The following is a 13,851-nucleotide window of genomic DNA, read 5'->3' as shown; positions in this document are numbered from 1 at the left end:
TACCAAACCATGACTTTTAATCCCTAAAAGGTACGACGATCACCCCCCGTCACTTTTATATGGGGAGTTCCCCACCCCCGGGACGGAATAACCTTGCAGGAGAGAAATGGTCAGAGGCAAGACGAAATAAGACTAAAAATTTAGGAACTCTTGTATCGCTGAGGACTCGGTTTCTAATCGTGGTTTTGCTTTGCAGGTAGTTTACAAGTCAAACTACACATTACGGTTGATTCGTAGATTCAGCTGGTTGGGAGCTGATCTTCCGCCTCAGTGTTCTCAAAAGGAAAGAGGGCTTCTGCCTTGAAATTGAGTTTATAAAACTCTCCAAAATATTATAGTAGAGGAACTTCTTCTTTCCCCTGTGGTGGTAATCCACATACATAATGGTAATGGTATTTATATACCGCATTTTCTATATGCATATATTCAAATGCGGTTTACATTGCTACTAATCATGAAATAGCACAAAGACCAGACCGGCACACCGGGAACTCCATGCCCTACTCTTTGCGATTAGTGTGTGGGTTCTTTAACGTCCCACAGGGTTATGAACGTTGAAGTGTTGTGAGACGGGGCCTACGGTTTATCGTCCTTATCCGAGAAGACTAGAAAGTCTAACCATATTTGCAGATGTCATTACAAAGGCAGCACTTTCTCCTCAATCGGTTGGTCCGGCCGGGGTTTGAACCCACGACCTCCTGCATAGTGCTAACTCATAGTGGGCTATCGGCTCCTGACTATACAATAGGTCACAACAATACGGCTCTGAACCGAAGGGGTGGTAATGAAATACAAGATCACAAAGACTAGGGGGCCAAAAAACGGAGTAAAAATTTATTTCAGGCTTAAGACGAAAATTTTCAAGAAATCCTTGATGTAATCGACATCAACCTAAAAGATGTTAAGAAATCGACGAATTCAACACTTCTGCCAGAGTTGCAAATGAACACAGTAATTTTATGACGTTTTAGGACGAAAACAAGCCTCGCACCACAATGAGGCTGCGCCTCGTGCACATCTAAGAAAATGTGTCCCACATGGGAGAAATAGACGCTGTCCGAAAAGAAAGAAAAAAGAAAAAAGAACTAATGGTCAAAATAAAAACTTCTTTTAACTCAGGCTCATATGAATCTTACTGATGTGGAGCCTAAAGTCCTGGCTGGTCTGACTACTAACGCAATTACAAATATCACGAAAATGAGCAAAAAGTTGAATATTTTTTCTCTTTTCAATTTATAATTAGCCGAATGGTTTGGTGGAGCATTTGGTTTTGTAATGGACAACTAGTATTTGATTGTGTGTAACGGCTTGGAACACGCTAGCGCAGGCCTAGGGATCAAACGTGAAAAGAGATCGACTTCCTTTTCACTGTACTTACGTCGGGTCCCATTTGATATGAAACCGGATAACCAGACGAAAATAGAAATATCACAAAAACGTGCACATCGATTTTTTTCTCCCTCTTAACTTTGGGCCGAAAGTTGCACTAGAAGATTTTTTTCTTACGCTTTTTTTTGTAATAAATATTGATCATGATTATCAATCTGTTTTTTATATGAGTATGATCGTTTGGAATAACAAACGTTGGAGAGCTCGTCGCTTTTTTTTTAAACATGTTTCAAGCCCGCTCAGCGAGCTCAGTTGAAAATAAAAATGTCAGTTAAATGTTTCATGCTTATCAGCTTCGGCTGAAAGTTCTGCTGAAATACGTTTTTGATTAAGGATTAATTATATGTTTGTAATACAAAAGTGATTAGAGATGTATTTCATTTTAGCATTGAAAATAATGTAGATACAGTTATTTGGGGGCGGCAGGGGACGCAATTTTTTTTCAGACTTGTCCGATGTGGGGGCGCGAGTGATAATTTTTGCCATTTTGAGCAGTTTACGTGTTTCGCGTATCCCTCAAAAGCTAAACCACTTTGAAGATTTTATCTTATTTTTACCCGAATGCCAAGCTTTAATCCCGTTCCATTCACTTACGCAAGAGCCCCTCCCTTCCTTCCTGAAAGAGAAAAAGACTTGAGCCCGCGATCCGGAAGAGAAAGCTCGATGATCATTTGCAATTTGGAAGTGAATTCTTCCGCATTTCGTTGCAATTTCCAACGCTAAACATGAAGCCAAACTCGTGATTCTTTGTAAAAATAGTGGCTCATGGAGTCTTTTTATGAAGTGGTTGGTCTTTATCATTTTGTTAACTGATTCCGTATGCAATGTTTACGATGTTTTGCGGTCAATGGTTTCAGCTGTGTTTTGGAATGTAGTCCATATCTTCTGAACAAGATTCGTCTTGTCTTCTAGGGATCTCGAGTTTGGTTCCTTGAGGGAAAAGACTGGGTCCCCGCTACTGTAACAGAGTCAACCGGTGGAGAAGTTACTTTTCGAACTGAATATGACAAGGTGAGTTAATTTTCGGACCGGATGTCGCAAAACACCGAATAGAAGTAGGAGTTGTTCTATAAATCCCCACTATCTCTGCAAATTACAAGCATAAATGACCTCGAATGTATACTAATTAAAAGCAATAAATGACAAAAGAAACAATTTCTTTCGGATGACGGTCTCTTGCAGTGAACCTGCTGCTGCGGTTTGTTTAATATTTGCCTATAATGTCTATAATGAGACCTAAAATCTTTAGTTTACTTTTCATTTTCAGTCATTATAAGCATAAGCATAAGCTTTAAACCCATATCAAGTTGCTTTGCTGAGAAATGTTAAACTGATATTTGTGCATGTGTGTGTGTACTGACAGGATTAAAAATAATCGAAGTCTGACTTTCAACCATTAACTGCTGTATTTGCCGCTACTAAGAAGTTAAGCTTAACTTTCGATTCGAATTCGTGATCAAGACAAATTCTTGTTATTTTATTGACATTTTCAGGTCATAAACACCCTCATCAAAATTTAAATTACCGGTATATAAATGCCTCGTTCTTGAGTTTTTGTATATAATATCTCAATATCTCTGTGTTAGATCGCGCCAAGATAATTTTGCATTTTATGAAAATACAATGTAAACTATATAGGTGGACAATTTAAAGTGATCAAACCGGATTTTATTGTTTAGAACAATATTGGCTGAAGATCAGCCTTTGTGCGAATCCAGATGTTAGTTCATTATCTTACTGAGCATCTTTTTTGTATGCAAGTTTAGAATGATTTCTTTAATTTCAAGAAAAGAAAATTGTTGGTTCTAGTATTTTGGGATCTTATTAAGATTCAGAGAGAGCTAAATTAAATAACAGTGAATAATCAGCATGATATTACTTTCATTTTCTATGCTGTCTCAAGGGATAAAAAATGTGCAAAGGCAGATTTTATTTCCTTTCTAAACAATGTCTAATTTTCACAACTGTTAAAACAAAATATACTTTTAAGCTTTTTTACACCAGTTTTTATTTATGGGGACATGGAGGGAAATTTGTACTGAACAGAATTTAAGTTACATCCTATTATTAATAATTACAATCATCACCATGGCATCTTTAGGCAGGGTGTATTCATCACAGGTTGTGTTTAACAGAATGGCTCTGCTAATAGATAGCATGATTGAACTTGTCTTAGGCCTAGTTTGGACGAATGTGAAACCCTACATAACTCATCTTGAATGTCTGGCAGGCCTCTATGATTACAGTCATATTTCTGATGCAAGACAGTCGCACAGTAATATAACACAGGTGTAATCTTCGTGATCTTGCATATACTATTAAAGCCTAGTTTTCGTATGTTGGAAAAATCCCAGATGGTCACAGACAAATCAGGAAAATCGCGAGTGTTTCTATTTTCACAACATGTCCCAGATTTCTGCGATGGTCGGTGATCATTCCCGACATATGAAAACTCTAATTTGTACTGTCAGGGATGTCGGCCACAGTTTTAGCTCATTACCAATCCTCTAAATTGCTTCGCTTCAGTTCCCTACTTCCCCCTAACAACTAAAAATGGCATCTGTCACCAATGAATACCCCAATATTTTGGCAAAATCTGGGACAGTCGGGAAACAGTGAAATCCCCAATCATCTGGAATTTTCCTGACATATGAAACCTAAGGCTTAAAGTATGTCGATTAGACCTGACTGGTATATAATGACTTTTAGCATGAGGTTCCAATAGTTTTTTTCTGTTATAATTTTGTATAATGAGTTTATCATAAGATATCACTGAAAATAGTGCTGTTGTATTTTAATTAATATGTTACAATCAGAACAGTGGGGCTCAGATGAAAATGTGCAGTTCCAGAAAAAAATCCATACCCACCCCATGGAAGGTCATCAGAAATTCCTATGGGAAGGGGGGTCTTAAAAGTCATAGTTTTAGAAGCAAAGTATGAAGCTAAACTGGAATTTCCTTGAGGGGGACAGGGATTGCAAAACAAAAAACCTTCCATGGGGGAGTATGGATATTTTCTGGAAGTTGCACAATAACTGTTATCTTAGAATCACGCGCTCTCAATAATCACACAACGAAAGGTTTGGGCAACAAGTTTATTGAGTCAGATTCGACTGCTGTACACTGAGTAGCGAATGACGTCGTAGCTGAATCAATAGACTCCCTTGGGAGGGAGGGTTGGGTTGACGTGCTTGCCCTATGAAAACGAGCTTATGACTGACCGATCAACGAAGCTCGCGTTACGATAAGCTTACTGACGTCATATGATACGCACCTAATTAGCAAAAATCACTAGACGTAATTTATGCTCTATGAGCACCACTGTACTTGATTTCATATTGTGAAAGTGGTGAATAAACAGTTACAAGATTCTTCATCAGTATCATCATCATCATTAATTTTTAATGTGGTGTTTCAGTTTTCACCACCCTCCATCCCCCCCCCTTCTGTGCAGATGCTCTTGGGAGAGGGATGTGTAACAAGTCCATAGAGGATCTCCAGAAGGGGCCAAGAAACATGGGGACCCAATGATGTCCCAATCCCATGGGTCCTTTGCACCAGTTATCATTGCTTACATATGTTAGGACCTTCTTTAGGAAAGGAAATTTTTTAAATCACACCTTCATGTAGACAATGGATTAGGCAATCCAGAGGTTAGATACCATACAGAACTGTACAAGAATGCCACGAAGTCCACAGCTATCTGAATTTACTTCTCTGATTTCTTCTATGCGAACGGAGAAAAACGCGATTTTCATTCACAGACAGAAGTTAATAATTGACTAAATTCACAACTCAGGAGGCCCAGTGCAATAATTCATCTCAATTTTTCAGTTTTTCATACATTTAATATGCATTCTGTAAATAAATTGGTGTCCATACAGTATGTGACATCTTATGCTAGAAATTTTTACAAAAACTGCCCTGAAATAGCCTGGGCAGGTACCCTAAAGGCCCAGTAGTGCGGTGGTTGCAGCATCGCGCATGGGTTTACAATTGTGGAACCTCGATTTAACAAACCTCTATATAACAAAGTCCTTGGTATAACAAAGAATTATATTCTCCAGCCCAGCCTCTTAAAATGTATGGAACAGAACCTTAATATAACGACGTCTTGATATAATGAGCCAACTTCCCTAGTCCCCTTAAAGGCCAGGCTGGAGAATATTGGTTTTTATACCACAGACTTCGTTAATTTGAGGTTCCACTGTAATTTGATTGCCGTTGTGAACTCAAATTTTTTCTTTGTCATGCTACAGTATGCGTAATTTATAAGATGCTAAATGTCATATGATTACATCTTATTTACTGTATTTCCAAAAAAATTGTCAAGCTTCATATTTTTGTCCTTGTTCTTCCACTTTCCTTCCTCTTTTCCTTTTTAAACCAAAACTTTCTAATTTAAAATCGGTCTGAAATCTATTAGATTCAGGTGAGGGCTATTGATTTGTCAGTCAAAATAATATTATATGCTATCAGTATCCCTGTTAAAAACATACTCATTATAAAAAAAATTTGTTTCATAAACAGACGTACAGTATTGCCAAAGGGTCACTCAACAGACAGAATGTTACACCAATGCATCAAACGAGTGTGGATGGAGTGGACGACATGGCCAACTTAGGTGATCTTCATGATGCCGCAATTCTTCACAATCTTCATCTCAGATACAAAAGTGACAAGATATATGTAAGTCATTCTTACTGAGCACTGCTCTTTGTTTTACAGCATATCAAGTTGTAAATTAATTTAATTAGGTTGTATTCAATTATTGACCTTATTCCAGAATAAAAATAAGCAGAATAGCTTTCAGTAAGATTTCTCTTTTTATGTAAATTTGAGAGGACATCAATTTTCTGCAAACGTTTGCTAACACAATTGATAATTTTAGAGCGATTGTGTACTCTGACCAGTAACTCCAAAAGCCTCTTGTGAGTGATTTCTTGTCATCATTGTACGTATTCCTATTCTGGAATAGGGTCAATTGAACACACCCTTAAATTCTTATTTTATTGTCAAACTACAGTAGCAGGTATAAGTTTGATTGATTTTTTACTAATAAAAACAACATCTATGTTCCAGGTAATGGTAATAATGAATCTGAGGGAAAAAATAAAAATTAAAATAAACTGGTTTGAAAATTTTGTATCCCCTCCCCCCCCGAAAAAAACACACACACACATACTACATCCGTCTATAGTAAACTTGTAGTTGCTCGCCCCCAGTGACAGAAGGCATGGTGCTACCATCATGATAAGACAGTACTTAGTGGTCAGTTGTTCAGTTCAAGTTGCTGCCATGGTGATTCCTATGATTGGGTAGCAGCAACATAAGTTTACTCTGGATAACCCTGTGATGGATAAGCTTCCCATCTAGGGGGTGGTAGGGTAGTAGTACGCCTTGTTGTTTCATGATCCAGGCATTAGATTAAGCTGTTAAGGCTTGGGCTGCTTGTGGCTTACAAGTGTGTGACTAATCCTTTTAAAAGCACTCCTCTGTCCAGATAAAGGACTACATGTACATCGCTGTATTCATGACTGCCACATAACAAGATCTTATACATCTGTAGCAAACAGCTAAAATCAAATGACGTTGAAATAACCTTTATAATTGATTATTTTTAGCTGGAGATTTTAATGAACTCAATAACAAATTCAAAATTGCAGGAGGCTTATTAATAAATGATCTTACACCAGCTACTATTGTTTCCCTGTTTTGTGGGGACACCTTGCATCTCCATTTTGAATACCAATAACACTTAAAACAAATAACAAGTTTAATGTGAGTAAATAATTGAACCTAATAGTCTAGGTCTCATGCGGTTAGCAGTGCATGGCACATGACTGTACACTTTGTGTATTAATTTTTATCTACTTTTCTTGTTCACTTAGACCTACATTGGCTCCATCCTATGTGCTATAAATCCATATTATGTCATTGAAGGATTATATGACAAATCAGTGATGGAAATGTACAGAGAGAAGCACATTGGTGAGCTGCCTCCCCATATCTACGCTATTGCAAACGAGTGCTACTATTCCATGTGGAAGAAAGGGGAACGCCAGTGTGTTCTCATAAGGTAATCATGCAACCATACACTTTGTTTCAAAAGGTACCATAATTATTCGATTAACCACCCACCTTTGAATAAGCAGCCATCTCGAATAAGCGCTCACCTATAGCTAACCCACTCCTAACAAAAAACATCTCTGCGTTAGCTATAGCCCACAGCTGGAAGTAAGAGGAAAGTCAGTTGTGTTCCAAAATTGGTTTTCGATATGGTTATCAAATGAACTTTTATATTGTTTATGTTAAATTTTGCATTTTGTTTTGTCTTTTTGAAGGAAAATAAACTTGTTATGCCTCGGAAATGATGTGATGGAATATTCTTGTTATGCCTTGTTTTGGTATTCTCTAAAAATGGCCTCGCTTGCTGCAAATGTTGGAAAAATAATAAGCGCCCATCCTCATGGGCCCAAAAATAAACAAGCCCCCAGGGCAGTTATTCAAATAAATATGGTTTTCTAGCAATGCCCTATATATTATTTATTGAGGGGTGGTTTTATAGGGAAATAAAAAAATAGATTGTCACCCTCCAAACTTTAAATTTTGCTCATGTCTTTTGAATATTTTTTCAACTCTACAGAAACATCTAATCTACAATGTATTTTGTAAATGTAACAATTCAAAACAAAGTCAGACTTTAAGTTATGTGTAAACTGTTGCATCCATACAATTGTTTGGCTGTGGATGTGAAAACCTTTGTGCAGGTGGTCCTTAGAGAGGAAACCTTTCCAATTTGAGACTGGGTTAACGTGCACAAGATTATCGAAGATGGGAACTAACCTTGGAATAAGTGGATCTTTCTAGAAAATATCCATCCCCCCTCTCCCTCCATAGAAGGTCATTGGAAATTCCAAAAGGGAGGCCTCTTGATCATAGTTATATACTGATTAAAGCAAAGTTCCCAAAGGGAAGTGTATTTGCAGAGGGTGGAGTTTTTTTGGGGGCGGGGGGTAGGTGAAAACCAGAAAAACCTTTTATGTGAAGGGTATGGATATTTTCAGGAATAGCGAAATATATAAAAAATTATAGCATCCAGTTAATTTTTACTTTCTGTACCAATAATTGAGGCAAACATGACATTACATGATTTTAAATTATTGTAAATTACTGTATTAATTTTAAGGAGTTGAAAATCCTTAAATAATGCACACAAAATTTCTGGCAACAGTTTGAGTAAAAATTTTGTTCACACTTAAGTAATGATTTTACTTTTTTATGAAGTGGAGAATCAGGTGCAGGGAAAACAGAGTCCACAAAGTTTATTTTAAAGTATATATCTGATGTCAGCCGAGGAACAGGGGAATTGGAAAATGCACTAAATGTAGAGGATGCAATTCTTCAGAGCAGGTAATTAATCTTGATTGAAGGTGGCATTCAAATTATGGTCAATTTTAACATTCATTACTGAGGTTGATTTATTTGGAAAAACTATAAACAATTCCTCAGAGGGGGATGGTTTGGGGAGTAATTATTATAAGGACAATTGGGCTTGATAATGAAGACAGACCTGCCCAGATTGCCTGAATTCAACATAAGTGTACCCTGCTAGCAAAGTGTTTCTTTCTGGCAAGTATTTTAGCATGGACAAAGTCGTTTGTGTCTCTAGTATTTCATGTATGGCTCGTACTTGGCTTGTTTAGCATCTTGGGGACGCCAAACAAGCCAGTCGGATTCAAACGACTTCGTACATGCTATAAAACTTTTCAGAAAGCAACGCTCTGCTAGCAGGGTAACATGAATTTGTAACTGTACATGGTAGTCACTATCACTTTTAGTCAGTCATTAACAAGTAGCTGTTCCATAGGGATTAATGTACCATGGTCCCCCATAAGAAAAGCTTTCCAAACTTTGGCCATTACTAGTGTAGCCATGCACTATTCTGGAAAAAAGTTAATAAATAATTGAAGAGCGTCAATTGTTTAAACAAGAGACGATTAAATCATTGACCTTAGAATCCAAATTTCTTCGATTTGCTCCAATTTGGCTTGCATACAGACTCTCTGGTCATTGTGTCAAATTTACCTAACAAGCTTATATGACTTATATGAGTGAACCATGTGATAAGTGATACTTGTGCTGATTTCCTTTTTCCTCTGTTTCAAGCAAGCAAATTGTTTAATGTAATAACAAGTCTGTACTGGCCAACTTAAAGTAGAGCATTTTTTGGAGAAATGTGGATTGTAAAGGTCATATCCACAGGGCCCTTCAGTTATGTTATGAAACAAGAACTGTAGCTGTGAAATTAAGAATGGAAGGGGCTATTGAGGAAGTGCTTGGTCAGGTGAATATAGTACATTGTATTGCTTATAAAAAAAATAATTTGTCATAATTATATTAATTTTAATAAAGCAGACGATAAAATTTAAATAATAAAACCTTTCGTCCTCCGATTAGCCCCATCATGGAAGCATTTGGCAACGCAAAGACAGTTTACAACAACAATTCCAGTAGATTTGGAAAGTTTATCCACCTGACATTCAACCCAAAGGGACGTATGGATGGTGGCAAAATACAGGACTGTATCCTTTACTTTAAATTGTTTATCAAGAGTTTAATAATAGAATTTAGTGTGCAGAAGTGTAGTACTGGTTAATGTATCTGACTTTGGAAAATTGGAGAGTTAGTGGTTTGAAGCTTAAAATGTCTCTGCATTGTTTTTTTTCCTTTGGGAGACATAGGGTGGGGGGGGGGGTGGGGATGGGGATGTCGAAGAACGCAGCTTGGTCAAGTGCTCAGGGGGTTGAAGCTTTCACTTGAAGGTCAATAGTTTAAATAGAACGGAATGGGATGGAAGGAAATAGAATGCAATGGGATGAAATTAAATAGGATGAAGTGGAATGGGATGGAATGCAACAGGATAAAAAAAAGAATGGGCTGGAATGGAATGGGGTAGAATCAGATAAGATAAGATGGGGTTGCCATGGAATGGAATGGAGTGGCATGGGATGGGATTGGATGGAATGGAATGGAATCAGCTGAAATGGAATGGGATAAGATAAAATGGGATAGATGGAATGGGATGGGATGGAATGAATAGGATGGAATGGGAAGGGATGGAAAAGAATGAGATGAAATGGGATGGCATGGGATGGGATGGAACAGGATGAAATGGGATGGGATGGGATGAGATGGAATGAAATAGGATGAATTAGGATAGGATGGGATGGGATGACACGGGATGGGATGAAATGGGATAACATATGTACAATGGGATGGAGTGAATTGGGATGGGAAAAATGGTGCGGGATGGGATGGAATGGAATGGGAATGAATGGCATTGAATGGGATGGGGTGGTATGATTATTGGGATGGAATGGCTTGGGATGAGATGGAATGAAATGGGATGGCATAGGATGGAATGGGATGGAATAAAATGGGATGCAAAATATTGACGGCAGACTGATCCCTAAGGTGGAGGTGACGAGCTTGATATAATAAACAACAAAGGCTATTATAACTGAAATATATCATAGTTTTAAAAAAACAAATTTTTGCCTGATATTTCAGTTTGCGATACAAACCTTCCTCAGGGGCTGAATGAAAAAGAAAAGTGAGAAAAATAAAAGGATCGTTACAAAATGTAAAATGCCTGACAATAATTGGTTGTCACGCATTTTATATTTTAAATCTTCATGTTTATTCATGTTTAAAGTTTTCTTTGTTGAAACCTTGACTTGTTGACCTCAATTATATTTTGACATGAAACAGTCCTCCTTGAAAAGGTAAAGTTGGTGATCTATTTGTTCAACCTATGTATGCACTTTCTTACTTGACTTTTGGGATATAAACTTGTTGTTGGAAATGTGAAGATGACATTATTACTCAGCACCTGACATTGAAATACTTCAATAATGCAGAGATTACTTTATTGTGTTGAAAAATTAATAATGATGAACTGCCTGATTAATTTCAGTGTTACTGAACAATTTCACCAGTCCTTAATGGAAATCCGTAGAGGAGAATTTATAATATTTGTTTAATAAGTTATTATACAATTATTAATCGTCTGAACTTGTATGGGACTGAAACAGTTTTACTTTCTTTTTCTCTCTTTTTTTTTTTTTTTTTTTTTTTTTTTCAGAATCGAGTTGTCAGACAAAATCCAGCAGAAAGAAACTACCATATCTTTTATTCTCTTTTGGCTGGGGCATCTGAAGAACAAAGAAGTAAGTTAGGAGTTACAGAGCAACAAAGCTTCACCAGCCTGCTGGGGGGTGGGGTGGCATAAATCTGAAGGGACACTGGCACACTGTTACTGTCAGTCTGGGAGACTCTCTCAGACTCTGTTTATGTTAGCTCACAGTAACAATTTGCTGCACACAATGATTTGGGAGGTTGAGGATGCCCGTTTTTCACTTAGTCACCACTGGGTTGTAATAAAACCCAACATTAGTGATGCTGTGCTGGGTTAAGAGCTCTGTTATATTACAATTGTAAGCTTGATCAGGGGCTCTCCTCATAAAGCCCCAAAGGGTTTGCTGAGAGCTCCTGCCCAAGTAAATCTATGATACTTCATGAACATGTAATTACTTTGAAATGGGCAAATAAAATGATTGATTGATTGATTGATTGATTGATATAATTTTTATATATCCTTCAATTTGTTTTGTAGATGTGTTGCTCCTTAATGCACCAGAAAAGTATCACTACCTCAAACAGAGTGGCTGCTATGGAGATCCATCAATCAATGACAAGGAGGATTTCAACAATGTTTTGGTACATCACATCATTTTTGGTGGTCGTTAAATTACACGTAACTGCTTTAAGGGCTGTGAAATGTGTATCAGAAATGAACCATGGCTGTTTTAACTGAGTTACATGTATGAACTCTCATTCTCAGTATAGAGATCATTTCCAATCAGGTCATGACTCAGACTTAGTTGCCTGTGAGGTTGTCCTTATTTACACTTGGTTTCTAAACAAGAGACTTGACTACTTTAAGTACATACCTCGGTTACAGCTGAACCTTTCTAACCCCTGTTATAGGATACAGTTTCTACAACTTGTGATGCATTCCCATCAATAAACTAGCCAAAAGGGAATTTTGATGGGAATTCTGAAATCTCCCTGGGGATGTTCGAAACTCACATATAAATTTCATAAGGCCATTCAAATTCACAGTAAGTGGTTATAATAATTGTTGTAGGTTGTTTTTTGTGGACACCCTCGGGACCATGAGTCCTTAATAGCAACAGTCCATAATAGCAGGAATTTATTTCAGTCAATCATCTGTAGTTTACTTTTGCCAGTCCATAATGAAGAAGTATCCGTAAGGGGAGAATTGACCAAATGCAGGAATTATACGAAAAAGAGAAAAACTGTGATAAAAAATTGTGATATAAAGAATATAAATATCTTTTAATTTAATTATTGTGATGCTATCCATGCATTTCTAATACAGAAGCTGCATCCACATACACTGACTCAACACGTATATTTTCTCTCATTTTATTTCTTTAATCCCTTTCAGAATGCCATGAAGGTGATGTGTCTCACTGAGGAAGAGATTTCAGATGTTTTCCAGGTCATTGCTGGAGTCCTTCAGCTCGGCAATGTGCACTTCATGGCTGCTGGAGGTGCTCAAGTGGCAGAGAAAAGTGGTATGTCACTGGGTGAAAAAGGGTATGAATCAATCTCGTACCCAGAGTCTTCAGGCTTTTTGGTCAGTGGGGCAACGTCAGGGAGACTCTGGGGACATCAAAAAAATTCAATTTTTTTGATTGGCTGTTCTGTAATGGTTTCCATTGTTTTTGATGTCCCCTGAGTCTTCCCCACATTGCCCCGCTGACCAAAAAGCCTGAAGACTCTGGGTACGAGATTGATTCATACCTATTTTCACACCAGGTTTTCAAAACCCTACCCATTTCTGTAAAATCCATACCATGGATTCAGCTTTTCAGACAAAAATGGTTGAAATCTTACCCTGTTTCAGACCAAAACGGCTCAAGAACTATACTCTTTGGGGCCGCACATACTTACAGTGTATATAGGTTATATAGGGGAGTACCCCCACCCCCACCCCTGGGGTTATAAGTACCATGTCTGTAAGATGTGTCAATCTATGATAAGCTGTTTATGACCAGATGATAAAGTTGAAGCTGGATTTATTTTAACTGAAGTACAGTCAACTCTCGCCTTGCAGACACCTCACCAGTACGGACCGATAATACAGACAGCAGCTAAATCCCTTAGAAAATAAATTACAGACGTTTGACTGAAATAAATTCCCGCTATTACGGACTGTCGCTATTAAGGACACTAACTCACGGTCCCGAGGGTGTCCGCAATAAAGGGAGTTGACTGTACATGTATAGTTATACGTGATTTATATCTTGTATCTTTAGTTGTTTGAAGTTTATTTGATTAAATTACAAATTAATTAGGGAGAAGTTAGT

At 37.5% G+C, this 13,851-nt stretch overlaps 1 protein-coding gene across 1 annotated transcript in view; it reads left to right on the top strand.

Moving 5' to 3' along the window:
- The first annotated feature begins 2,154 nt into the window (after positions 1 to 2,154).
- The window catches only part of LOC146474057 (unconventional myosin-X-like), a 54,212-nt gene continuing 42,515 nt past the window's right edge, over positions 2,155 to 13,851 (top strand). Inside the window, exons 1-10 of the mRNA XM_085117298.1 lie at positions 2,155 to 2,175; positions 2,302 to 2,400; positions 5,921 to 6,079; positions 7,282 to 7,469; positions 8,678 to 8,803; positions 9,851 to 9,975; positions 11,165 to 11,178; positions 11,538 to 11,622; positions 12,069 to 12,172; positions 12,927 to 13,056. Of these exons, the coding sequence (XP_084973424.1) occupies positions 2,155 to 2,175; positions 2,302 to 2,400; positions 5,921 to 6,079; positions 7,282 to 7,469; positions 8,678 to 8,803; positions 9,851 to 9,975; positions 11,165 to 11,178; positions 11,538 to 11,622; positions 12,069 to 12,172; positions 12,927 to 13,056 (1,051 nt within the window). The remainder of the gene's footprint in view (positions 2,176 to 2,301; positions 2,401 to 5,920; positions 6,080 to 7,281; positions 7,470 to 8,677; positions 8,804 to 9,850; positions 9,976 to 11,164; positions 11,179 to 11,537; positions 11,623 to 12,068; positions 12,173 to 12,926; positions 13,057 to 13,851) is intronic.

The sequence above is a fragment of the Pavona decussata genome, unplaced genomic scaffold (genome assembly GCF_977016875.1).
Source record: "Pavona decussata unplaced genomic scaffold, jaPavDecu1.1 SCAFFOLD_91, whole genome shotgun sequence".
Taxonomy (NCBI): Eukaryota; Metazoa; Cnidaria; class Anthozoa; order Scleractinia; family Agariciidae; genus Pavona; species Pavona decussata.
Note: the sequence above shows the minus strand (reverse complement) of the source record. Positions and strands in the feature narration are given on the sequence as shown.